The 27,948-nt window shown below is 34.9% G+C and overlaps 1 protein-coding gene and 1 long non-coding RNA gene across 3 annotated transcripts; one reads left to right on the forward strand and one right to left on the reverse strand.

Annotated features, from left to right (window-relative positions):
- Nucleotides 1–27,470, forward strand: LOC146467691 (uncharacterized). Of its 2 annotated transcripts, XM_085125581.1 has the most exons (18): nt 4–460; nt 2,145–2,202; nt 3,226–3,272; nt 3,791–3,941; nt 5,709–5,978; nt 7,879–8,075; nt 8,702–9,233; nt 10,044–10,205; nt 10,672–10,772; nt 12,210–12,264; nt 18,517–18,566; nt 19,776–19,822; nt 20,248–20,308; nt 21,573–21,627; nt 22,355–22,474; nt 23,191–23,219; nt 23,325–23,502; nt 24,743–27,470. In XM_085125581.1, the coding sequence occupies exons 2-18, from the start codon at nt 2,148–2,150 to the stop codon at nt 24,802–24,804; spliced, it is 2,172 nt and encodes a 723-aa protein (XP_084981707.1). In that variant the 5' UTR covers nt 4–460; nt 2,145–2,147; the 3' UTR covers nt 24,805–27,470. The 2 variants fall into 2 exon arrangements, with proteins under 2 accessions (XP_084981708.1, XP_084981707.1); XM_085125582.1 differs by lacking the exon at nt 10,044–10,205 and having other exon boundaries at nt 1–460.
- On the reverse strand, nt 9,185–27,599 carry LOC146467692 (uncharacterized). The gene is made up of 3 exons (XR_014867683.1): nt 27,534–27,599; nt 22,321–22,387; nt 9,185–9,235 (listed from the first exon to the last, which is right to left on the reverse strand). It is a non-coding gene; the product is annotated as an uncharacterized LOC146467692 (long non-coding RNA).
- Nucleotides 27,600–27,948: the final 349 nt, after the last annotated feature.

Here is a 27,948-nt window from a genome sequence, read left to right on the forward strand (position 1 = left end):
CCAGGGAGAAAGTATAAACAAAAGAAACAATTCGCCATTTACACTTTGGAACAGAAAATGTCTGGAATGTTTTCCAACGTGAAATTTGATCCAAGGTTCAGTGTAGATTCAGCACCGATGTAGCGTGAATCATGCTCGGGTGTCATGCAATGCACGTATTCAAACGTTCCCCATATTTCTGAAGCATCTTTCCGTACTGTTTATTTGCAATTCCCAATAGGTTCATTTCAGAAGCAACAAACGATAAATGCTGCGCTTGACCGATCAACTACGACTTCCGTTTAAGCTGATAAACTCCATATAAGGATTTGGGGGAGTGAAGTCGAACGTCTTGGAATTCAGATTTGCAAGGCGTATCGAAAGTTTGGTTTACTTTGGTTCAAATGCAAAAAGGCTTTTATTTTCCCAGGAAGTACGAGGAAATTTGACCAACTGGAAAGGAAATACTTTGGATCAACAGGTCAGTGTACTATACGTACATCTTAACCGCTTAATGAGCGCGGGAACCGAACCATTCAAACGTCGGAGTCGATGTCATGCCAAGCACTATTCAGCAGTTTGATTGATCATTTTCAGCTTGTTTTGTATTTTCTTCCTCACCGTTCTTTCTAAGAAGCCTGTCAATAATAATAACCTTGTAGATCATAAATTCGAATGTCACCTAGCTCTTGGTGAAGGTACGGTAACACTGGGTTTGGACTCAATCGAGCAAGGCAGTATCTTCGTAGGTAGAACACTCTAACACTAATAGCTTCTAATTAATTGCATGACCTAATGGCAATTCTACGTCTTTCACATTAGCAAATTTTGTTGGCCTGGAGTTCAAAACAATTGTTCAGTAGAAAATGTTTCTAAACCTCGACTGTCTGCCAGGTTTGTTCGCGTTTTAGACATCGTTGGAGTGTTTACCTCCGAAGGCGTTGCGAATTATGGCGTGCCTGGTTCAACTTGTCACCCGGAAGTAAGCAATGAAATTGTTTTCTGCGTGCCATTTCACAGCAAGGAAAATGGCACCTTTATGTAAAAATGGCTAGTAGTGACTGTGTGAAGCGATTTTAGATCGAAAACGCACTTATGCCAGTTTTTTTAAGGGCCAAAGACGAGTAGTGGGAGATAGGAATATTGAATTATGGATAAGATAAAGTTTACTTTTAGTTGGAACATGTGTAACGACATCATAAATGCAATTGAAAGCCTTGAACTCATCACCATCCTCCAAATGCTCATGATTATGCCACATAGGTGTGGATTGCAATGTTTCAAATGCTATATACTGCTGGTAATTAGGTAGTGGTGTCCACGCAGCCTGCGTCATTCCCTGCTGGCGGAGGCCTCTTTTCTGTTGTATTTGCTGAACTGACGGGTGCGAGGAAAAGAGACCTCTGCCCTGGGTTGAAACGGACTGTACTGAACATGGGCCATGGTTACCTAGCGACCTAACCGTCATGTGATGCCATGTTACTATGCGTGCTCACTAAATGACGGCGGAGCAATTGTAAACGAGAGGCAGTGGGCTCAAATCACGGTCAGCAAACAATACAGAGAGCATGCGTTTTGTGAGTGTTGTCCACGACTACGGACAGTTGTTGAATCAAAGTCTGTTTCGACCCAGGGCAGAGGTCTCTTTTCGTCGCGACCGTCAGTTCAGCGAATACAACGGAAAAGAGGCCTCTGCTAGCAGGGAATCTGCGTCGACATTTTCGCCTTCAATGTCGACACCATCTCTGTCTGAAGACCAGCAGTATAGTGGTCAAAATGTCACATTCCACACCTAGCCTATGTAACACAATCGTGAGTTAAATGAATACGTTTGAGCTATATAACTTTTCAACAACAGTTTATCACCATGTTCATTGATATGCCAGCATTGGGCAGAATGGGATGCATGTTAATGAGCCGTGATGGCAGACTATTTGAGCATGAAAGTTCAATGAAAGTGCTGTATTATAGAGAGGAAAGGGAGGAATTTCATGAGATGGCTTCACTACAATTGCCATTTCGCAGAAATGAAACATACTTGCCCCTGAGAATCCAAGCCAAACAAAGTAGAATTATAAAAATTTCTTGAAATCTTGTTATACGTATATATAATTAAGTATTGTTCTTTTTCTTTCCATTTTGGCCATACCTTTTCTCCGTAATAGGCAATGCATTATCAGGAAACTGGGAAAAAAGGTGCAAGTGGTGAAGTCCAATATAGTGGTAAGTCTAACAGAAGAAGTAACTGAAACAACGGAAATGTTGCTTAGGCCGGGTCCTTTCCATTAAAATTAGTAGTTATAGTTAGACTGAGTTTCATGTTATAATAATTTTATTATATTTTACTTTAGACACAAAGACCATTGGGACTGACGCTAACAAAAACTCAGTCTCTTAATAGCCCTTTCACTCCCAATTTTCAAATTATTGTAATGTTAATACACCAAAGTCAATTATAAAATATTTTGGAAAACACTCAGCAACAGAATCAAAGTACTAATGAAGAGCTTTTATTTGATTGGTCACATCAATAGTTATACTTCAACAGCGGACTCAAAAATTTGAAACACTTTGTACAGCACGATTTAAATAGGAAAATACTGACTACTCATCTGAATGGTCGCATCACAGGATTTCATCTACAGAGCTTGAGAAGTCAGAGAATCAGAACCACCTTGCATTGTTCATCATAATAAAGAGTAGTATGGGACAGCTCAATAGCTTTCATTTGAATAATCACGCCACAGGACTTCGTCCACATTTGCTCAGAAGTTAGAACAACCTTACAGAGTATAGTAAACATTCGAGAAAGTATGCACTTAACTTTGAGGATTGTCAATAGCTAGGAGGGCAGGGTCCAGGGATTTTTTCACCCAGGTAATGAGTTTGACTGATTCTTGTCTATTTCGACCGAAATGCAAAGCTTTGTATTTGCAGCAATGTGAAGAAGATTCCTGGCTACTTTATTTTGTTGTTCATTTTAAATTCTCTATACTTACTTCAAAAGTTAGTGACAGCTCAACTGTCATTTTAATGGTTGCACATACCACATGATTTCAGCCACAGGTTCAAAAGTTGGAAGCATGTACTTGTCACACATTACTCGGGGGTCTTTGTCACAGCTAATTAATTACAATGAGATTGCAAGGTTATCTGTAAGATTTAAATTACTGGCATTGGCTAAGCTCAAGTTATGAAGTAAATATGTATTTTAAAATTAATATAGTCATTTGTCTATATTTCTAGATGCTTTGGCTGTCAAAGCAATAGTACCAGAAAAAGTTCAGCATGATGTAAGTATAAACCATTTTACCAGTAAAACTGACAGGTCTAGATGGCCATTTAAATCACTGACTGCCAATTACTATCAATAATGACATGTACACAGCCTTTGTGTGCAGCACTGCACACCATACCAGGCTTGAAGGTAAACCGCTGATACATTTGAATGGCATAATGACAATCTTGCAGGTTCACAGTGATAACTGTAACTTATAGCTTCAGACTTGTTTTCCTCTGACAAAGGGCAAATGCTCGAAACGTCAGCACTCAAACAATTTAACCTCTTTACAATGGTCAATATCCTTTAGTTATCAAGTTGCCTCCATTGATAAACCAAACATTTGTTTCTATTCCCCACCAATGCAGCACCACAGTTTCTTTAGAAACTAACCTCTTTATCCATTTGTTTATAAATAAAATAAGTATCTGGTTAGTTAGTTGTTTGTAAAGTAGCTGTTTTAAATATTTTTCTGCTTTCTAAACCCTCAGTAATCTAAAAGAATGTCAAAATCTCTTTGTATTTTCTTAGGGAAGGGAAAAAATAGCTATTGTTTTTAACCATCGATTGAATGTACAGAAGTCAAAAGAACCATTTTTTGTCGAGTTTGTGGGCACAGCTGGTTCAGTGCAAGTTCCTGCCACACTAGCAAACAGTTCAACTTTAATTTTGGAGACACCAGGTAAGCGTTGGGAGAGTAAATCCTGAGGATTAATGTAGATGCATTAAATTACAATCAACAAAAAGATAAAGATACTTTATTTACAGTTAATCAGCTAGCTAGTATCTGTAGGAGCTTAGAATGGTTGGTTGCACACAATCAAAGCTTTGTTGGCAATTAATTTTGCATTTCAAAAGCTAATTGTTATTAATGTTATTATTTTGGGACACCATGACAAAACTTGTCAAAATTTCAAATTCCTTGGCAAGTCTTGATCCTTGTTCAATAAATGGCAAAACAGTTAAGTTTGTCAAGGAAACTTGTCAAGGAAAATGCTTGTTGAGTGGCTAAACTTGTCAAGGATTAGAATCATCATGGAAAACTTGTTCAGCCTTCACATGCATTAATTAGCAAGCAGAACTTTAAAAAAATGGCTAGGACTTGCTTGTGTCGAACCAGTGTGAGTTTTACATAGATATGCCATAAAATAATTATATAATTCCAACTGACAGGACAGTGGCCAGTGGAATAGGAGTACAGAGGAACTAAGCTTAGTATTTCCAAATGAATTGAAAGACTTTATTCCTAATTTTATAGCTGTAGCAGCTGGTTGTAGGTAAAATGAAACCCAGGTCCTTCAATTGGATTACAATAAGTGCAAATTACCCTAACCGTTAGCTGGCTACATTCTTTCCTACTGGTTGTAACAAGTCATGCACTAAATAATGAGCATTATACAGGTGTATATAATCCAACCGGTCAGTATAAAATGCAGACTGCAGACTGCAGATTGCAAACTGCAGACTGGGTATAAAATGCAGACTAGGTATAAAATGCAGACTGCAGACTGCAGACTGGGTATAAAATGCAGACTGAGACCAAAACCGCCTCTTTGTCAAATACAGGATACATTTTTGAATTTTTCAACTTAACTTATGCTAGTGTGATACAATCGTCTTTCAAGATCATTTCCATTGAAATTGACATTATAATATTCTTTTCGAAAAGCGTCAACCTTGAAATAAACAACCCAAAGCATGACGTAAGCAATAACGCGGACACATGACCTTTACTTCGCACGTGATTGACCTTTTCGCCGCTTTGCATCAACATGACATCGGCGACATCCGTAAGTGGCAGTAAAATAATGTATTTTGAATAAAATATGCATTCATGTATTGCTAGAATACTGAAGGTACACAATGTGCCTTTGACAAACTTCGTTAATATTCAAAGAAACTAGTTAAAATCTGTCGATGTCAAATCGTTTGCCCCCTCGGAAATCAACATAACAATTATGAAAACCGTCATGAACTAATGCAAAGCGATTAAGCTCGAGTCTTCTTTGTCAAGAAAGGGCCTCAGGAAATGAAAGCTACCAAATCGAGATAAAGAAAACAAACTGTTGAGAAATGGGTCAAAAATAAGGTCAATTTCGTGGGAGATGATCTTGGAAATGTAATTGTGACACTAGCACTAGGGTAAGTTGAAAATTGAAAATGTATCCTGTATTTGACGAAGAGACGGTTTTCATATCAGTCTGCATTTTATACCCAGTCTGCAGTCTGCAGTCTGCATTTTATACCCAGTCTGCAGTCTGCAATCTGCAGTCTGCAGTCTGCATTTTATACTGACCGATAATCCAACTTGCATTGTATAATCTTGTTTGTTATTTTCCTATTTAATCAAATAAAAAATTAATTTAGACAAACTTTCCAGAGTGGTCTACTCTGATTATTGTCAAACTTTCAATTAATGACTGATTCAATATGCTGTTTGTTTCTTTAGAATATAGAGAACCAAGTGTTGTGACAGCTAAAGTGTATCATGGAATTCAACGTCGTTTGTTGGGCCAACACAAATTTGAGTTTCTCTCAAGGAATGACACATTTTACAGACTGCTTTATAAAGCACTTGACCCTATTCTTTTCATGTGTGAAGCTCTGGGGATCTCACCAGCAGATGTGCATGACCTTGATGCTGTTCTGGCAGAAACCTTTGAGACAAAGGCTCCTGAAGGATTTGAGTTCCTGAGTACTCAACAAAAAGAAGGAGCAGGTTAAAAAAGTTTCTGTTTTGGCACAGCATACCAATTAAAGGATTTAATATATAATATTTGCAGTGGTAGCAGTGCACTGCAACAATAAGTAACCATATGCAGTTGCAAAGTTTGATTATCCATGACCTGCATAATTTTATAACTACAATAATTATTGAAGGCGTTTATGCAAGACAATGCCTAGAAATAGAAATTGCTCCAAATAACCTCTTTTAATTTTGGCACAGAGCTGGAGACTGGTTAATAATCATGGAAGATACACGGTTCAATCTGTATTCAGGTTTTGAGCCAAAGACAAAAAAAAAAAAAAAAAAAAAACACAAGGAATTAGCTTCTCACTTTTATTTGGAATGCAATATTACTGACCTGCACAAAATTTAATGCGAAATTGATGTTCGGCTGGGATATCTTTTGTTTACCTCCAGCAATGCGTTGCTTAAGTTGATTCAGTTTTAGTAATAGGCCAATAATTATTGACTTTGCATTAAAAGCATTTTGCTAAAAAATTATTAAACAGAACTAAGTTTCCTTCGTGATATCCAGTCTCTTTACTAAAATGGAACTAATTTGAAGTAATTTCTCTTTCAAGGCAAAATAATAGTATCACATACAATTATATAATTAAGTCATGCACAAAACCCTTTAAGGTGGCCGAACACAGTTTGCGCGCGCCTTACAGATTCTGTTAGTGATGCTATTAAGCGCGCGCTAGGGTTGTGGTACGTAAATACGGCGGTCGATAAAAGTGATCCCTCAATTTCAGATGAAATGGATAATAAAGGTAAGTTTTGATCCTAAATAACTAAGTTTCTTGTTTCTGGACTCTTTTTCTTTTCTTTCCGAGCAAAAAAGTCATTCACCGAGACCTTTTGCATGCTTTTCAACTTTGCCATGAAACCCAATTAAAGCCACGCATGCGCATTTGACCAAAAAATTGCGACTGGTTGTTTTCGTGGAAATGAACTGTTTTCTAAGGAACCGCTCATTAGAATTTCGTAAAATTTGGCATGAAAATAGTTCCCTAAAAGCGTAACTCGCCTACAAAGAGAAACTTAAATCTAACAGAGGGTATCTTCACAAAACATTAAAATGCAAAATCAATGTTTACAGGCGATCTGTCTGTTAAAATTACATGAAAATAATGCAACTGTGTCAGTGTGTTGTGAGTTTATCTGGATACAAAAAATGGAAAAAATCTAATGAGTACATTTTCTAAAAATAAAGGAAACCTACAATATATGGACGTTTAATAGTTCGCTGCGTTGCCATGGAAACGGTACTTAGCTCGACAAGACGTACAAAAATCCATTCTTTCTTCGTTAGTCTTACACCATACCAATTTTGGGCGCCCAGAAGTACATAGTTTCCAAATAACGTCTTCTAACACCTGTACACTAAAAAACTGTATTCGGCCACCTTAATTATTGTTGGTCACAAATACTAGCTAAAATTTGATTTAATATTTTACAACAAGTTATGATGTATTGTTAGGTGGTTAATGATAAGAACTTCACTTGTTGTGGTTCCAGAGAATACCAAATCATAGCCACCCCACAGAAGATCATAGAGGGAAGTATTGAAACTAATTTACAGAGGGGATGAGGAAGGGGAGAAATTGAAGTCCTTGGGGGAAACAATAAACACATTTTAATTTTCACTTTTTGGCAAAAAATAAGGAATCAAAATATTAAAAGCACTTAAGCTTGAATTTTAAATGAAATGAGAAGTTTTGTTTGGTAACTGTTTATTAGCAGGTACATATTTTGCTACATGTAGATCCTTGGCAATTAGGAAATATAATACTGTCTAATTCCATTTTCAAGCTATGATGTTCTTATCTTGGGACTAAAACTATGTGGTTTAACAAGGTTGTTTAATTTACTGCTTTTTCACTACCAGGAATATCTGAAGCAGAGCATCCAACTTTGCTTCACTTTGCATGTGAGTATGGATTGACCGAGCTAATTAGAGTCCTACTGCGTTATCCTGGGGCTTATGAAGCCTGCTCATTGAAGAACTGCGACAACCGCTGGCCATACAACATTGCAGAGAATCGTGGATTTCATGAATTAGCAAATGAACTACGTGCTTTTCATGTAAGTAATAGCTAAGTAAATGAATTGTGTGTACAGTATTTGCCATAAAGTTTTGAGTAACACAATGCTTTCAATTGATAATAATTAACAATTACTAATAATAAGATAAGATAATTAGATAAGAATATGTACTAATTACATGTAAATACAATCAAAGGTTAAATGATCTATATGTATTACACATAAGAATTAAGAAAAATTTATGACAAAAGCAAATGACCACACTGAAAAAAATTATATGTGAAAATAAATATAAATATGAAGCTTATACATAAGATCTCTTTCATGCTTTCCTCAGATTTCAAAGAATCTCGCCATCTAGATGTATGTAAACAGTACAGTGTTTCACATTGGTGTACCAAGAACCCATTTCATTATAAAAGCTACAATTACACAAAATTAAAGCAATACTTGCAGTCTCCAACCTTTCTGGGAGGGACCCATTTCACCCTGTCTATCAATCCCTTCAAATTATATATTAATATAGATTAAGTTAATTTTAAAAGTTTTTTTTTTTTTTTGCTTTTTACGTGACAGGAAAAAATACAATACTTTTCAAATGGTTAGTACATACTGTTTGTGTTAAATATACCTACTTGTTTTAATTTGGTTATATGCCATTTAAGGACCAAGGGGATTCATCTGGTTACATTGCGATGGAGAGAAGAAATGAGGAGGGTGTTTATGTGAAAGTGCAGAGGGATGATGGTTCGTACTGTTATGTGTTAAAGGAAGAACAAGAAATATATACAGATGTTGATGGAAACAATGACAATGAAGATGGGGAATATTATGTGAAAATGCGAAAGGAAGGTGGTGGCGACTACTATCTGCCAATGAAGGAAGGAGTTTGTAAGCCAAAATTTACAGGTACAACAAAGCAAGGATATGTTAACATTGCAGAACAAAGCGATTCTCATGATGAGGAGAATGTTTATGCAAACTTAGGTCAAGATGATGTGTCTTCTGGTAATATTGATCAAGATGGACAAGAATTGTATGTAGACATGGCACATGACGAGACCAGTCATCATGAACCGTTTTATGAGGATATGAATCCAGAAGATAAAGATCAGCCAGCTTCTGAGGAACTCTATATGGAAATGCTACCTGAAGATACTGAAGATGCTCCAGAGCTCTATATACAGATGGCGGGAGGTCTGTTGAAAAAGAAAAGTAGTAATACAATAACTTATTTAAAGAGGGAGGCGTAATAACCTGCTACAGTTTTCTAACTTACAGCCCCCAAACAGAGTCTGTTCCATTTATGTAAAATATACATTGTTCTTAAAAATTATCCTCATCTCAGTCACTTAGTAATTGATTCTGTTGTGTAACTGTTCAAACAAAATTCAGTTTACTTTTACAGTACTCCCTTATGGAATATTATTTATTTATTTTTTTGTTTTTGTTTCATCAAAGTGGAAATTCCGAAATTATTAGAAAATATGCTGGCATTCTGATGCCAATCCATGTAGAATATGAACTTGGGAAAACATCTGGCATGTCTGATCTGGTTATGGATTGTGCAGTACAGTTTAAAAAATATCCATACTCCCCCCACAGAAGGTTTTTTGTTTTGCACCCCCTCTCCCCCAGGAAATGACAGTTTACCTTCATACTTTGATTCTAAAATTTTGACTTTTAAGACACCCCTCCCACTAGGAATTTCTGATGACCTTCCATGAGGTGGATATGGATTTTTTTTCTGGAACTGCGGTTTGTGTCCCACAGTTTGTCTAGCATAAACTGTTAAGTTAGTTACTGTTACTACGGCTGTAACTCACTCATTTATTCAATCAATGAAATTTTAATCTATTCTGTTGGTTGTTCATTCATTCATTCATTTATTAATTATAATTATTATTAATTAATTATTTTTATTGCATTCATGCATTATGTTCATTTTTTATCATCCTGAGTTAATCCATGCACGAGATTCACTCAAGTCTCTTTATTTGTGAACAGAGCAAACACCCGACAGTTTTGGTTATGTACGACCAACATCAAATCAACCAGTTAACCGTGATACAATCCTATTTAACCGCTCAGCCAGCAATGCTGCTGCGATAAGAGCCAAACAGATGAAAGATTATGAAAGAAAAACCAAGTCCTTACCTGCTGCAGCAGGTTTGTAATAATAATAATGATATCTAATAATATATTAATAATCTTTATTTTGCTCATTTTTGATCTAATAATAATTATTAATTTTGCAATCTTGAAATGGCACATAAAGCTAATTCTTATTCTAATTCTGTGAAATTGCATAACAAGTAACCTTCAGAGTTTGATTAGATATGGCTTAAGTTTATAATTATTTGGTTGTGCAGGGTTTTTTGTTTTAGCCGTCTTTCAGTATCATAGTTAACTTACTGACAATGGAAGCTTTCATTCACTGAGCAGATCAAAGAGTTTGATTACATAGGGCTTTATAATTATTTTTTGGTGACACGGTTTTTTGTTTTGGTCATTTTACAGTATCATAGTTAACGTACTCACAATGGAAGCATTCATTCACTCAGCAGATCAAAATCCATTCTCAGCTAGGCATAGTGATAAATTTACAAATGAATGTAACTTTTGTTTTGACTAGATGCCACAAAAAGCATCATTGAGCAAAGATTGATATCTGGGGGTATTACAGAAAGGGAGGCATACGAAATGATGGAGAAATTGGGGCTCTCGCCACATAAGGTACGGTTTGCAACTTAAACTACATCTATAAAATAAGAATTATTGTAAATAATAATAATAATAATAATAATAATGATAATGATAATAACAATAATAATAATAATAATAATAATAAATGTAATGATAATAACTATAAATAAATAATAATAATAATAATATCGATATATTGTGAAAGGTGTTCATCATTGTGGTTTGAAATGATAGCTGAGTTTAATCGTTCGTCTCATGATTGAGTCACAAAGATGTGGATCGCAACATTTCAACCGCTATACATATTACTGCTGGTCTTCATCAGGCGATGGTGTCAACTGATTGCATAATAGTATAAGTAGCACCTTGGTTTGTGTTGATTGGTGCATTTCGATCCTCTTAGGCTGTTGTTGATTGGAGGATTTCAATCCTAGTCATTCAGACTAGAAATTGTTCCCTTGGTGGTCCGCCTTGGTACAGATTGGCTGCTGTGTTGTTTGATCGTGGGCATCCACGCTTCTGGAATTGAATCTGGAATTTCAATTCCATTATCCCTGTTGATGTTGTCAGGGTGAAGTCTTATGTGAATAGCTTCTTTGACCCAATGTATCAATGTGGGTCTCAGTCAATAAACTTAACCTCAGATGTCCCAGAGTGTATAGTGGCCCGTCACTGTGTTCTGAAATGGCGGAGGATTGGGTTTGAGCAAGCCATGTCTCTATCGTGTTCTTTAATCCACTTATGCATAGATCCTCCCGTCTCTCCAATTAGACCTTGCCACACTCGCAGGGAATCTTGTAGCCTACTCTGTCTTGTTTTGCCGGATCGACAGTGTCCTTAGGTCACACTAGGTGTGATCTAAGTATTGTGTCAGATCTGAAAACTGTCCGTATGTCCTGCTGTTGTAGGCAATGGCGAAGAGCCTCTGATAACCCTTTGATGTATGGCTTTGTTTCCGTAATGTTTTTCACAAACAAAAATGGAAAACCGTTAGAAACAAGAACTGATGAGAGGTATTTCTTTTCTTGAGAGATAACTGATGGTTTATAGTTATGAGGTGTTTCGATCTATCGTACAGGCACTTGACAATACCGCGTTTTACAGATTACACTAGGTACTGGTCAGTGTGTGTAGGCTTTCTGTTAACACTGGTAGAGAGGTAGCCGTCTGAATTTCTAGTTACCTATTTCTAGTCAAGAAAGGGGATAAATGTGTTGTTAGTCTCAGTTTCCATAGTGAAGTGGATTGTTGGCTGCTGACTATTGAGGTGTTGCAAGAAAATGTCAGTTTTGTCTCTTTGGCAATTTTCCAAGAAGTGGCTATTTACTTATCAACTCAAGCTAATTCCTCTGTTTTCATGAACTTGTAGTTACTGTAGTAGAAATCTTTGTTCTCATGGTTGTTTCAGGTTCATGAATTCGTATTTTAAAATAATAATTAATAGCAACATCTTTACATATTTATTAGGAAGCAAAAAGTTTCCCAAGAAGAGGATCAACCACTTCAAAATCTTCCACTTCAAGTAAGCTACAGCCCTGATTTATAGAGATTATTTAATGAGTGTTTGATTGCAGGGGACAATAATATGAAAACAGTGCAGTGATTTGATCATCCGAAAAATAATTAGAAAATGCTGCACAGTTTGATTTCTGTTGTAAACTTGCCATCAATAGCTAGAATTTATTTTATTTTTATGTTACCATGATCAAACCACTTGCTATTACATTTTTAGACAAGTTTAGACATTCTATAAGTTCCTCCAGGGAATTTAAAATACACTCATAGAATGCCTGCCTGGGTTATTTAAATAATCAGGAGATATATTTTAATATAATATAGTTTATATCTACCCAAATATTTTGAAACGGTGACCGACAAAAACTTGCTTGTGAGTGATTTCGTGAACTGATATCAAATCACAAGTTTTATGTCATGTTTAAAACAGAGCAGCAGTGTTTTATCAGCCCTTAGGAAACCAAGTCTATTTATAATCTATTTATTAACTATTTAAATTCTATTTAACCTATTTAAAATAAGTATTTTCTATTTAAACACTATTTACTGATTATTTTTAAAATTTAAGTTCTATTTAAAATTTATTTAAAGGCTAATTAAAATCTAATTGAAAAACTATATCTATTTGACCTCTATTTTAAATCTCAAATAGACCTAATTAAAATCTATTTGAATGGTAAGGAACCAAATGTTAATGTAAATAGAATTTAAATAGCTCTATTTAAAGTCTATTTTGAACCTTAACAACTATTTGTATTCTATTTAAAAATATCTACATCAAAATAGAACTATTTAAAATCATACAGTTTTAAGAAAACATGGAAATAGATTTTAAATAGCTCTATTTAAAGTCTATTTTCAATATTAAAAACTATTTGTATTCTATTTAAAAACACCTACATCAAAACTAGAACTATTTAAAATTATACAAATTTAACAAACATGAAAATAGAATTTAAATAGCTCTATTTAAAGTCTGTTTTCAACCTTAACTATTTGTATTCTATTTAAAAAATATCTACATAAAAAATAGAACCATTTAAAATCATGCAGTTTTAAAAAACATGGAAATACAATTGAAATAGCCCTATTTAAATAAAACTCTATTTAATTTTCATCACATACCTGTTGGCTCTAATTTATTCACCCTCTCATTGTGTTTAACAACAGTTACCCTCTGAAAGTTGCGAGTTGTCGATGGTGCCGATCAAATACATAAATACGTACAAATTAGAACCATTCAGGAATGCTACACATTGTGTAATAGACCGGTATACGAGTCTTTTTCTTCGCTCATCTTTCCAGCAAACTAATTTACAGCAGCCTTCTTAACGACTAAATATACGAGTGATACCGTATCAGTCATACATGCAGGATTGTAGGTTGTAGCATATGTCGCCTAATGTTCGATTCAGTTCTTTAACTCGATCCAAAGCGAAAAACCCAGGCTCCTTTTTTGCGTGTACACAAGGATGCTTTGAAAAAACATTTCCAACCAGAAAATGCACAACCTCGGGAAATTAAGCGCCATTTCTCCATTCCGTGACATGTGCGTGTCGGAATTTTATCTGAAAGGTCTCCATATTGTGTAATATACCGGTATACGCGTCTTTTTCTTCGCTCATCTTTCCAGCAAACTAATTTACAGCAGCCTTCTTAACGACTAAATATACGAGTGATACCGTATCAGTCATACATGCAGGATTGTAGGTTGTAGCATATGTCGCCTAATGTTCGATTCAGTTCTTTAACTCGATCCAAAGCGAAAAACCCAGGCTCCTTTTTTGCGTGTACACAAGGATGCTTTGAAAAAACATTTCCAACCAGAAAATGCACAACCTCGGGAAATTAAGCGCCATTTCTCCATTCCGTGACATGTGCGTGTCGGAATTTTATCTGAAAGGTCTCCATATCGTGTAATATACCGGTATACGCGTCTTTTTCTTCGCTCATCTTCCAGAAAACTAATTTACAGCAGCCTTCTAAACGACTAAAACGAGTGATACCGTATCAGTCATACGTGCAGGATTGTAAGTTGTAGCATATGTCGCTTAATGCTCGATTCAGTTATTTAACTCGATCCAAAGCGAAAAACCCAGGATCTTTTTTTGCGTGTATACAACGATGCGCTGAAAAAAACATTTCCAACCAGAACATGCACAGCTTCGGGAAATTAAGCGCCATTTCTCCAAATTCCGTGACATGTGCGTGCCGGAATTTTATCTGAAAGGTCTCTTGAGACACCGAGGGTTTAATCTAATTGGCCAGCTGTCATGGAACTGTTTCAAAATATTTCAACCCGATCGAGTTACACAAATTGACCTGAAAATAAACTTGACCGTTGGTTATTTGACTTAGAAAAGCGGGAACATTTTCAATGCGAAGTATCTTCTCTCATCAGTTTGGGAAACAGTTCGCCGGCATGAGTTCAATGTTTTGCTTTTCTGGAGCGAAGATCCGCACCCGTACGTTTTGGAAACAACACCAGCAGACTGTTCCTTCATTTCATCACTACAATACTCTGAGAGTCTGACGACTTCTTAGGTTTGCTGTAAAATACCGGAAAATGAAATAACTCGACTTGCAAGTTGTATTTTAGACCATTTTTGCACAGGGGGAAGAACATCGAAGAACGTCCCAATTATTGAGGTGAGCAGCGCCATCAAATATTCCCTATATTTAAGCGTAATCACGACGATTTACTCTTCGAAAGTGATCATCGTTATCTTCTGTACCATAAAAATATTAGTTCACGTTAAACTTGACGTAGATTAAATGTTGTAGCTCTCAACTTGACTAAAATGTATACTTTTATTCCACTGCATACTGAAAGACTGCGCTGTGTGTTGTTTACGTAGGAAAATAAACTTAAAGCTTACTGCAACGCTTATGTTTTGAAAATGTGTTAATCGTTTTACTACTAGAACTGAACCGCTATCGCACACTAATATTTAAATTGTTAGGCTTGTCGACTTTAATAGAGCTTATTCTCGAGGCAGCATTGTATTAAAAAAGAACGGATCACGCCACTGTGATTTAGGGAATGATCACGGCCATTCACGTAAAATTGGGGTGGAACATCTTTTTTTAGGTCTACACAACTTGGCCTACTTGCACGTCTGCCGCTTCTATCTTGGTCTTTTGACCATTTACCTTCTTGTATTTTTGCAGCGGGTTAATACGATGATTTCGAGGATTTGCGTGATAGTCACTGAACAAAGCGCAACACACGTGCATGTCGGTCGCATGTTTTATTGATCTCAAAGGTCGTTTTTGGGTTTAATGCGTTGTGCGTTTATTGCGTGTGTTTATAACCTTTTGTTGTGATTTCTGTTTAGCGACTGTACATTCTAGTTTTGCCCTTCGAGGCATTTGTTTTAGTTTGGTTTGGCTCGTTTCAGTGCGTCCGGAGACAAATTTCAAACCTCACAGTGAGCGGAGCGAAGCGATGACAAAAACACAGCCGTAGTCAATTTCACGCATTGCATATCTCCTGATATCTCTCACTAGAAAAACCAGGCTGCTGGCAGGGTACTCGCTACAATGCTAAAGAAAGGATCAAAAGGCAAATAATCTTAATAAGAAACTCAACATCTTGCAACATGCAAAAACAAATAGCCGGGCCGGGCAATACAAAAACTGAAAGATAAAGAAGATAAAGATTGTTGCACCGCGCGCGGTTTAAATCCTATCTTTAGCTGTATTCAGGAGGCTATACTGTCACCGGACGCACTGAAACAAGCTAAATCTACTAGAAATACGTGACTCGCAAAACCTCGCGAAGCTGGGGCTGGGTGGAAAGCCCTCTTTCGTGTTGTAGCATCAAATGAGGAGATTAAAAGGTTTCTGAACATAGCAACTATTTTGATGAGCATGGTCTTTTCGTAGTTCCACAGGCTAGTTTGCGGATAAAAATCTATTTCTGACGCGATGAAATGTACAACGGGCGTGCAGCGCTGTCGTGTTCGATGAATTTATTTCCCACGGAAAATTATTTTACCGCGGCCACAAAACGTGTAATTTCTTCAATGCAATCTTTCACAAAAAAAGATTTCTAAAAGAAAGGGAAAAGATTCTGGAGAGATAGTTCTGTATCCAGTGAATATTGATGAACATTGCAGTTGAAATTTGATCATGCACGCATATTTTTTCCGATGTATGCAAATTTTTTTCAGACGACGCCAGACAGTCTGACGTCATTCAAGTGCGGACACCTTCAAAAAAACATATATATATATATAAATATATTTTTCGCTCGAATTCGCGCGGCTTAGCTCCGCTCGGGCCGGCTCGGCCCGACAAATTTATTAACCTCGCTTCGCGAGGAATAAGCTTAATTAAATTGGTCAAAAGACTGAGACAGATAAACATACGAGAAGGAGTTTGTACTCCCCCTTCCCCAAGCTAATCGAGAAAAAAAATTAACAGGTTTTAAATAGATTTTAAATTTCAAGCAAGCTAGCTGCAGGGCAGTAAAACTATTAAAAATAGAAAAAAAAAGTTAAATAGAAAATACATAATTATAGTTTAAGTGGAGACTAAATAGAGTTTAAGTAGAGATTAAATAGAATTTAAATATCAAGCAAAACTAGTATTCAAAATTTAAAAATAGAAAATAAATAGTCATTAAAATAGAGATTAAATAGAGAATAAATAGAGTTTAAATAGAAATTAAATAGAGTTTAAGTAGAGATTAAATAGAGTTTAAATAGAGATTAAATAGAATTTAAATAGAGATTAAATAGAGTTTAAATAGAAATTAAATAGAGATTAAATAGAGTTTAAGTAGAAATTAAATAGAGTTTAAGTAGGAAATAAATAGATTGTAAATAGATTTTAAATATCAACCAAAAGTAGTATTCAAAATTTAAAAATAGAAAATAAATAGTCATTAAAATAGAGATTAAATAGAGAATAAATAGAGTTTAAATAGAAATTAAATAGAGTTTAAGTAGAGATTAAATAGAGTTTAAATAGAGATTAAATAGAATTTAAATAGAGATTAAATAGAGTTTAAATAGAAATTAAATAGAGATTAAATAGAGTTTAAGTAGAAATTAAATAGATTGTAAATAGATTTTAAATATCAAGCAACAGTAGTATTCAAAATTTAAAAATAGTAAATAAATAGTCTTTAAATAGAGATTAAATAGAGAATAAATAGGGTTTAAATAGAAATTAAATAGAGTTTAAGTAGAGATTAAATAGAGTTTAAATAGATATTAAATAGAGTTTAAGTAGAGATTAAATAGAGTTTAAATAGCATTTAATTATTCTTTAAATAGAAAAATTGCTTTTATTTCAAATAGAATTCAAATAGAAATTAATAAATAGAATTTAAATATACTTTAAATAGAAGTCTATTTCTTAAGGGAGGTTTTAGACCCAATAAGACTCATGCTGCAAGTTTTTTGAACGGCTTCAAAAACATTCCTGGAAAAGCGTGTGTCAAGAGAGTTCATATGATGCTTTTGTAAACGTTGGAAATTAGCTTACGAGAAAAACATTAAACACCACATACTAATAAAATGGAGGTTTTATCGGGTTTTAAAACCACTCCTTGTGATGTTTTATCTACCATTTGATTTAGGTCAATGGGCTTAGGAATTATTAATGAGTTTTTGAAGGAGAAAAGAGAAAAAGAGAGAGGAGAGAGGAAAAAAGTCTATGCAACCAGAAAGTAGAAAGTAATTACCAACTGAACATTAGTTATTGTTCTATCCCTAATAAGCACATGGTTTCTGATATAGTGCTTTCTTCAGCTGACCTTTCAAAATAGAATTAGTGCTTAGAACTGTTTCATTATCAAATGGTAATTATGTTGTAAGGATAACAAAACATAATAATAGCAGTTATGTGGCTGAGGTTTGGAGTTAAATACAGCGGAAACCCAAATCATTCCAGTGGAAGTTCAAATCTAGTAGTCACTTACAGTACGTTCCAATTTTTGCCACGGATGTATTAAAAAATCATTCTAAACCCTGCCGTCTGTGAAAGTTTCCTTTTTAAAGGTTATTTTAGTGGTGAATTTGTTAAGTAAAGTTGTGAATTTGTTAAGTTAAGTGGTAAATTTGTTTTAAAAGTATTATTATTATAATTATTATTATTATTATTATTATTAATATTATTATTATTATTATTATTATTATTATTATTATTATTATTATTATTATTATTATTATTATTATCACTGAGAAGCCATGCCTTTTATATATTCAATACAGTGTATCTGATAAAAGTTTTGTCCTTCTACATGTAGCTACAAGCAGTTCTGGTAGCAGTGGAATATCACTGAGCTCAGAATCTGAGGTATTAATTAAGTATATATGGCAGGTTATTTTTTATAAAATTTTGCTTGATAATTATATAAAATCTTCATGTTGCTCTCATATAAAAATTAAAGAAAAATTCCCTATCAAGTTTTCTTCCCTGATTTGGAGCACATGAAAATTTGGGATTTCATTTTCAGTGGATTACAGTACTGCACAAGATGGGAGACCGTGGATTGAATAGCTATGACGTCAATACAGGATCACTAGTTTCACAGTTTCTTTATTTCTCTGTTGTTTTGTTGTGAACATTCAACATTATCCCCAGTCATAATTTCCTCCACAGATCCTGTATTGACATCATAGTCCTACTATCCCCAGCCTCCTGTGTTGCGCAGTATTGTATCCCAAATGAAAGAGAAATTTTACATTTAATATGGCTCAAACCCGAGTAAGAACAACATGAAGATTTGATCCAGCAAATAAGAAAAAAATTCTATAATAATTCTTTAAGCTACATATACATACAGCTAGCTAAACCTCTCACAGTTACCGTGAGTGAAGTGGGGGTGGAAAATCACCAATCTGTGCCATGGCTACTTTTATAGCCATTAGCAAGGAGTTTCTACTTATTATGACTTGCTGTTTTTTCTATTCCCCTGATTACTTTAATAATGTTCATGGCTCTAACTAATAATTATTATTAGTTAGAGCCATTAACACCTAGCTCTAATAATTGCTCTTCATCAGAGACACTTAGTAGAATTTCTATTCCAGTTGTTGGAAAATTGATTAATAGAATTATATTGACATATTATATTAATAATTGAATAATAAATTGTTACTAGTTAGGATTAGTGAGAGAAATAATAGCATAGTCATTTAGCTGGAAGATGACTCAGTCATTTGTAGACAATGATAGAATGTTGTAAATGCATGTTTGTTTGTTTTTTGTTCTATTTTTTGGATTCTTAACACCTAACATACCTTTTTTCAAAACAAAGAGCTCTTATTAAATGTGTGCCATATTTTTGTTGGCTGCTTAAAAAAGTAAACAAAATAAAAGAATCGCCATTAAGTGGACAGCAAAGGGTAGCAGCAGGTGTTTCATAGAGGTGGCCACTTAAAAGGAGTCCTAGTTCCAGTGTTGTGTACTGACTACAGTTTCGGGACTGATAACAAGTCATCTTAATAGGGAAGGTGATTGCTAAATAGGGGTTGAAACTGCATCATTTTGTTTTCCATTTAGGTGATGTCATATCAAGAATCCACTAATGTTGCAGGCGATGATGACGAGTTAGTACTCATTAGCTTGTAAAATATGCATATTAAATTTTGCCTCATATTTCCCTACGTAACAAGAGTGATCATCCCTTTGAAGTTGATATGCTTTGAGCAATTATTCATGCCAGCTCCATTTAGATGCATATTATTGTAAATATTTATTTATTTGTTTATTAATTATTCATTTATTTATGAATATCAAGAAATATATTAAGTAAAGAAGACAGCTGCTCATCCCCGGAAATTTTGGTTTTTAGATGTTATTTTCTTCCTTTCCTCATTGTAATATAATATGTCCTAATTTCAACCATTCACCCCCCTCCCCCTCCCAAAAAAAACCCCAACAACCAGCCAGCTTAAATGTTGTTTTAACTTTATAAAGCCCTCTGTCACAAAAATGTGGCTCTTTATGTTCCATTTTTCTATCCTCTCTTTAGTATTCATGTTAGCCGAAATGTTATCTTCAGTCAGCTGAGGAATTCAAGAAACATTGAGGAAGTAAGATCAATGAATTGTTTTGTTGAATGGACATATAGACAAGACAGACTTTAGAAACAATTTTAAAACTGATCATGAATCCATATTTCCTAATTTACAATCTTATGTACATTAACATACACCACCCAAGTATGTAATAAAATGTCTGAGAGAACAACTAATGGATCACCATCATTAGATTACTAGGATTTAAGTATGACTTAACAATATACAGACCTACTAACAACAAACTCTTGTTAACCTTTAATAAAGGCTTGAAAGTTTTCAAGACACTATTTTTAGTAGCTTTAAATTGTCTAATATATTTTAAAGGTCATTTTCCTACTAACAGTACATCTTTGTTTATCACTAAATACGTGTAATATGATTGAACATCTCTCAAGTGACCAGTATGGTCTGTTGGTGGAAACATCTCAACTGTCTGATCGAGCTTGGCAAATTTTGCAACATACTGTAGCATAATATTAAGATAAAGAAAGATCCATTTATGTTCAGCACATCACAAGTCTGGGACACTCTTATTGGAGAAACCTTAGTCCCTGATGTGGATCAAATCCATGACCTTCTGACAGCTCACCAGTTGGATGCTCTCACTACTGAGATTTGTGACAAGCTGGGCCATATCATTTACTTATTAACGTACAAGTTAATTAGCAGGTCTTAGATAAGTGCAAACAGATCATTTATTTTACATGTAATTATTATTGATTTGTGCAACTAGTACTGCATGCAGATAGCACTGAGTTAAACACTGCTGCATGGTACAGCAGCATTGAATTTTTTATTTAGTTTATTTGCCACGCACAAGTTACAAAATTATGATAAATGATTTATTAAAAATGAAGCGCTTCTCATTGTTGAAGTAAATAATACAAAAGATTAGCAGCACCTATTACAGCAAATAAAAAAGAGAGCCGAGGAAAGGTGTAAAATTTTGAGGTGGGCTATAGGGTTATGAAAATTAAAATCTAATAGGTGGGAACTGGATAAAGGTACAGAAAGCATGGTTATCTTAATGTGCCTGACTAATGCTATATATACAACAAATACAATGAACTCAGCTAGTAAATTATATTCACAATATTTTAAATTATGTTTATCAACTAGCACATACTTGGAAATGGAAAACAGAGTATAGCTCATCTAGAATATCCAAATGTCCAGTTTGCTTGGGTTTATAGTTAATGATTTTAATTATTAATGGTTCAGCATTCCAGGATCTCAAAGTACTAACAGTATTTGCCAATGTGATTCAACATTTCAGGATGCCCCTCCTCCTCTCCCTGCACCAGACTATGAGTCAGAGAGGACAGCGACAGGTTTGTACGGTAGTGCATAATATTTTGAAAGATTATAATAATTTATTTCTAAGGGCAATTTAAATTCAACATTGCATTCCAAATTAAAGATGTTTGACTTTTGGATTCAGCAGAAAAGTTCCTACTGAAAACCAGTTTTAACCTTCAGTCTGTTAGAAGGAGAGATGGTTAAAGTATCTGAGACTTTAAATGGTTTTTATTAGTATAAATCATTGAAGGCAAGCAAAGTAAATCTTTGAGACCTCAGTCGTTGTTTAGGCAGCAGGAGGATTGACTCATTTTTGTATCATGTGTCATTTGTCAGAAAATATTATAATTTGTATAATTTTTTTTGTTTGTATTAATATTTTGTGAATTTTCCTGTAGGAGAACAAGTCTATTGTTAGTTTTGCTATTAAGTGCTTAACTATCTCAACATAAATACTTGTTAGTTTACTGTTCCTACAAAGCTGATAAATTTGCGAATTTAATTTTTGAACTGAATTTTGCTTAACATTATTTTGTAAATGGTTCTTGGTTTACGCCAGCAAATTCTGAAAGGAGATGCTGGAGTCTTTGATTTGGAATAATTTGTAGGGAACCCCTGAAAGGCTATAGAGAAAGATGAATATTTTGAGCACGCCATACCACAATGAATAAAGATGCTTCTAACATTGTGTATGTAGGCTATATGAGAAGTCCTTGGTAACTTACTTGTTTTCTCACCTTTCTTGCTTGTCATTTATAGGAAGACCACATCGTCAAAGACCTAAAACAACACCTGTGGATTGCAAAGATATACAAGCCTTAGGGTTGCTTAATACAGGACCTGCTCCACGTGTTCAACGCAGACAGAGCTCACCTTTAAGTATGATCAGATAAACATTTCGTCATCATGTGCTTTTGATTCGAAAAACCCCATCCAACAACCAACCTATTAATACAGCCACCTTGTTAAATACCGTACAACCACTTGTTAATGGCGCAGACAAAAGTTCAGTCATGTTTTTATGGTCTGGAACAGGTCCCAAGGAATAAAAATTAAGAGCTAAGTCTGGGGTAGGATAGGGATTTTTGGTGTATAGTCTAGAATAGAGAGGGCAGCAAAATATTGTAGCTAAATGTGGTCTGGTATTGCTGGTTTGCATTTGACGTCGTGGTGGCCATGTTTGTGTAGAGGAACAATATCATAATGATTCATCTCCTCTGGGACTTAACTTCCATTTTTATGCAAACTATGTAAACAATTTTTTGTTTTGTTTTGTACACCAACATGGCGGCAATGCAAACCACCTGTTGGGTGGCTTCAGAATCCCAGTGACACATGTACACTCCCGCCCAAAAACCTAGCTATTGAACACTACCAACCAGGGCATATATCCTGGATTTTACTTTCTTCTGCATGGGTGATGGTAAGACTCACATTTGCAATGCCTTATCTCATTTTGGACGATCTGGTGTCAAACTGTTTCATAGTAATGATCATTGTTTCGGTACAGTAAAATGCTCTGCAGTCCTCAATGTATGTTTAAATTGCATCAACTAAATACTTTCAAAATAATGTGATTCCCTATTGTCTTTCAGTGGGCGCATCTTCAGCTTCCCAATCTAAGGTAAAGTTCCTATAAATTATATATATCATACTTCACATTTTTTTCATCTCCTTCTTGTACAAACTTGGTAAACAAATGGACATGTTTCTTTCATTCAACCATTAGGAATCTTCAGAAATGGGACAAACTACAAGAAGAGCACCTCGCCCTGCTGCAAGAAGGCCCATCCCAGCACCTCCCTCTGACAGCTCAAGACCTACTCCCCCTGCTCCTCCTTTGGAAAGGGTATCAGCAGCAATACGACAGTCTGGTATTCAAGTCCTCCCACCTCCTCCAGTTAAAGGTTTGCTTGAGACCTCTCATTATTCTTGTAAGCTGGTCTGAATAAAATTACTTGCTCTTAGCCATATTCCATGAAATGTTTTCATGTTTATGTGCATTAATGTACAGTTAACATACTTGTATGTTAATTTTGAGGCAAATGTCTTCCCTCTGCTCTGGTAATTAACCATAAATTTAAAGCTCTTAATGGGGCTTTTTTTTTCTTTTCAGGCCTCAAGAAGGGGGGCGGGGGGTGTTAATAGAGAGTGGGGCTTATTTCAAGTCATAACTTTTACTACAGTACATGTAACTGTTATTGGCTTTTCAAAACTTTAGCCGCATAACTAAATGAAAACCATCAGCTCTATGGACTGTGTCAGTTTTACCATAGTGCAATAAATATTGTTATACTTCTTGCTGTATATTAAAGACCAAATGTTCCAGTAGACAAACTGGCTGATGCTCTAAACATTATAGTGAACCTGAGTTTTGAAATATATCTTTTGTCTCTTCTAACAAGGGAAGGAAGAGAGAGTGTGTGGCTTATGAAAAAGCTGACCTCCAAACTGAGGGCTTAACCATCAATTTCACTGCTACTGACCTTCAAAATCTTAGCTTTCAAAATCAAAACTTGCTTGGCAAATGTCTTACTTCAATCTCACAGCACCGGTACCTTTTTGCCCTTCCAGAGGTTTGGCTTGAGGCCAAACCCTGAGGAGGCATCCTAGGAGCCTCCGCTTAAACAAGGAGTTTGATGTTATATGTTTGTACAAGTATATATAGACTGTATAGTCAGATGAAATCTTAGTTGAACCCAGCAAGGCAGGCAAGGTGGTCATGGGTAAAAGTTTCTAGGCATATAAAGTGGTGTTGGGAAGATACTTCATAGAGTGTTTGTTTCCTTGGTGAGTAAGGGAGGTTTCAGTGATGAGTATAACTGTATTTTAGAGTTATTGTGTTTGAATTTTCAAAATATTGAAGAACAAAAAATAACTTTAATTGAGACTGCCACATGGAAAAAGTTGGTCCAAAACTTCATTCTTGGACACAAAATCAACAGACATTTCTAGCTGTGCCTATACAGCGAACAAGCTGATCAATTTCTGTAAATTAAAGCACAGCCATAAAAACATGACACCTCAATGCTGCCCACAGTTTAGTCTTTGCAAACTTGTGTTATTGTTGCCTCACCTTTGTATACCATCTATAACCAATGTTATTTTTCTCAATTTTATAATTGGGTTATTGTATTTTCTTAACAGATTCTGCACCCCCTCAACCAGCAAGAAGAATGCCCATGCCTCAACCACGTACCCCCAGATAAAAGCACATGGTGACATAATTACATACCAAGAAACGATGAAGACTAGTAATATTTTAGGTACATACTTTAAAATGCAGGTTCAAGGACTTAATAATCCATGTGCTAGCCCAGGCTGCAAATAGTTTTTCCCTTGAAAGGGTATATCTTCAGAGTAAAAATTATAGTGATTAAAAAGTGTAAGGAAAATTGTCTAGATGTTATGTCCATGCAACCACGGACAGGATTTCATTGGACAGAGGAAAATTTTTTTTACCAACATTGCCTGATTTCTGACCACTAATTTGCAGCTCTAAGTGCAAGCATAAAACTTTTGTTGAGTTTGGATTTGTAAGACATACATCTTTAGGTGAAAATAATATAACGTGGGCTTTACACATAGGGATATTTTCATTGGCATTCTATACCTCCCTTCTGCTTTAGCAGTACTTTTATATATTTTGTATATCCCACGAGAATGGTTTACCAAGTAAGATGTATGTTCTTACAAACTAAATTGGGATTAAGGCAGGCCTTAAAATTAAAGTAGATAGGGTTTCGGTGTTGAAAAAGGACAAGACATTTGATCTGGTTTTTGTGGGAATAGTTTATTAGTTTTTGTCTTATACAAAATTGTTCTTTATCTTTCGGTTGTTATTGAGAAAAGAAAGACAGATTCACTTAGAAAATTGAAATTAATTTTTAATATTTTCAGGTTTTTGTTGCTTTTTTTATTTCTTGTAGTTCACATTGTTCTTAATTGTTTGTGTCATCATTGTAGTTATCCTGTAGGTAAAAGTAATTTGTCGCTATAGAGGTATGCTTTGGAAATTTATACAAGTTAAATTAAATATTTTTAATGACAATTTGATTAAAACATGACTGACCCTGTCAGAAGCCATCTGCCAAAGTAGCTTTAATTACAAAAAAAAAAATAGATTTGATTAAATGTATTCATTACAGAAGATTTAGTTATAAATATGTATATATATATACAAAAATATTTCATAGTGAGCCTGGTTTAGATCAGTTAATGTGTTATAAATTGGTTTAATTAAGGCCATCAGGATTTTTTAAACTGGTGGTTTCAGAATGTTCCCTGAGATGGAATGATACTAATCATATGATGGTGTGATAATACTATTATTAATCAGCCTGGTTAGCTGGAAAATCTACAAATTCCCACCTCTCATTATGGCCACATGGCAAGGCTTTGTTGTTTGCCTCTATAATGCTCCGCCATGAAGGCTAATTAGTTATGCTACTTCATACCTATATTTTGCAGAAAGTTTAATGCATGTGAGTTACATACAAACCAAATGAAACCTAGTTAAGAGAAGCAGCTAGTTGTTTATAACTTACGTATTACCTCTGCAATAAACTTTGCAGCCAAGTTTACAAAAGCATCTCATGAAACAACGTATAGTATATTTTGTTATACGTTAGCCACTCCATCGCCTTGGTAACCATGAAATGTTTTTAAGTTGTCATTTGATGGACCCCTGTTCATTAGTAGTTTTTAAGATATTTTTTTAGTTTAATGGGCCCATAGGTAACTGTTGTGGTTCCCCACCTCTTTTTATTCTTTTTTGTTTTCAGTCTTTTTTGTTTGTTTGTTTGTTTGTTTCTGTTTTGTTGTTGTTGTTGTTGTTCTAAGTATAAATATTTTTCCTTTATACATCTACATAGTTTCACATTTAGTTTGGCGAAGCGAAATAAATATATTTTTATCTTATATATACAACGTTAAGCGAGCTTTTCCAAATACCATTCATCGGGTGAATGAATTAAGCACTTTTAAAATGAAATTTATAGAAGTTGTGAGTATCTGTATTGGTGAAAACACTTTTTTTAGTTTTACAACAAGCCTTGCAGCCAAATACGTAGAATTAATCATGCTAGGATCAGCAAATTCAGCAAGGTGTCACCAAAAAACCGTTGTGTGAGGAGGCTGAAAAAATCAATTGTTTGAATACGAATTCTGCCTTTTCGTTTATACATTTGCACCTTCCACAATGAAGGTTCAATAGTTGAGCTTAATCATTCGGAAAAGAAATTACAGTAGCAGTTTACTTGAAAGTTGTTAACAGAGATTACCGGTGTTCCATGTGTACACTTTAATTTTATATAGATGTCTTGGACTATTTTTGCTATAATATATTTTTTGTATTTTACGTTGATTAGATACGAAACTCATGCACAAGCTAGAAAAATGATCGAAGGTCTTCACAGTGGCAAGCTTAGCTTAGAGTTTATACAATTTTTATATTGGCATTTATTACAAGTATGTTAGCTTATAGTTTTATAGTATTAGATTGGTTTAATTACGTTAAGCTTAAGCTTATTTTTAATTGACGTACGTAGATAAAGTTTATCGTTTCTTTCTATCTGCATCCCCTTGTCGTTAATGTCTTACGTTTCTAGGGGTATAAGTTTATTAATTGATGATTTATAGAGTTACAATATGGTTTCACACCACGAGTTAATTGACTTTAAAAGTTCAGTTAGAAACCATTATTCAAATATGGAAGTTTTACCCAAAAAGTAAGACTTCACTTAAGCTTACTTGTTTTTTTTTTTTTTTTTTACGAGATTGACATCACGAAAGCATAGCTCTTAATTTGTACTGTAAAGAACTGTAAATATAAGCAAGCTTACGAAGAAGTGTCACAATAAACGATTTGTCTTCATTGCAGCCTCTTGCCTTCGAAAACCTAATCTTTATGAAAGACTGTAGCACGTAGGAGACCTACCTATGCTTGTTTTATCCCCCTTTCTTCCAGTGTATTGTACCCCTGTGCTTGACGGCCATGTTTTTTATAAATGTTTCCCGCCCTTTCATACGTAGTCTACGCAGGTAGGGTGCGCGGGCTTCCCTTCTTTATTTTGCCGCCATTTTCTTCGCGCGCTTTCCAGGTGACGGCGTTCCCAAAACTCTCGAGGGTGGACCGATACCAGTTTTTTTTCAAATCAATCCGATACGAGTACGATATTTGGCATTTTTTTTTATATCTATACCGATACTGTCACGTCATTATCCAAGACTTTACTGTGATCTTATCACCTACACTCTAAAAACACTCTTTAACATTAAACAGCTCTAGTAACAGTGTTTCAACTTCAATTTTGTGATACTCCCTTCACGCTCAGTGCAACAGCACATGCTCA

This window comes from Pavona decussata, unplaced genomic scaffold (genome assembly GCF_977016875.1).
Source record: "Pavona decussata unplaced genomic scaffold, jaPavDecu1.1 SCAFFOLD_134, whole genome shotgun sequence".
In the NCBI taxonomy this organism is placed as follows: Eukaryota; Metazoa; Cnidaria; class Anthozoa; order Scleractinia; family Agariciidae; genus Pavona; species Pavona decussata.

Bases quoted from the DNA above. Each gene is read 5' to 3' on its own strand.
- LOC146467691 (XM_085125581.1), top strand. From the start codon at position 2,148: ATGCATTATCAGGAAACTGGGAAAAAAGGTGCAAGTGGTGAAGTCCAA. The intron at 12,265-18,516 runs GTAAGCTACAGC...TTCTACATGTAG, and splicing joins TTCAAAATCTTCCACTTCAA to CTACAAGCAGTTCTGGTAGC. The intron at 18,567-19,775 runs GTATTAATTAAG...TTTTCCATTTAG, and splicing joins CACTGAGCTCAGAATCTGAG to GTGATGTCATATCAAGAATC.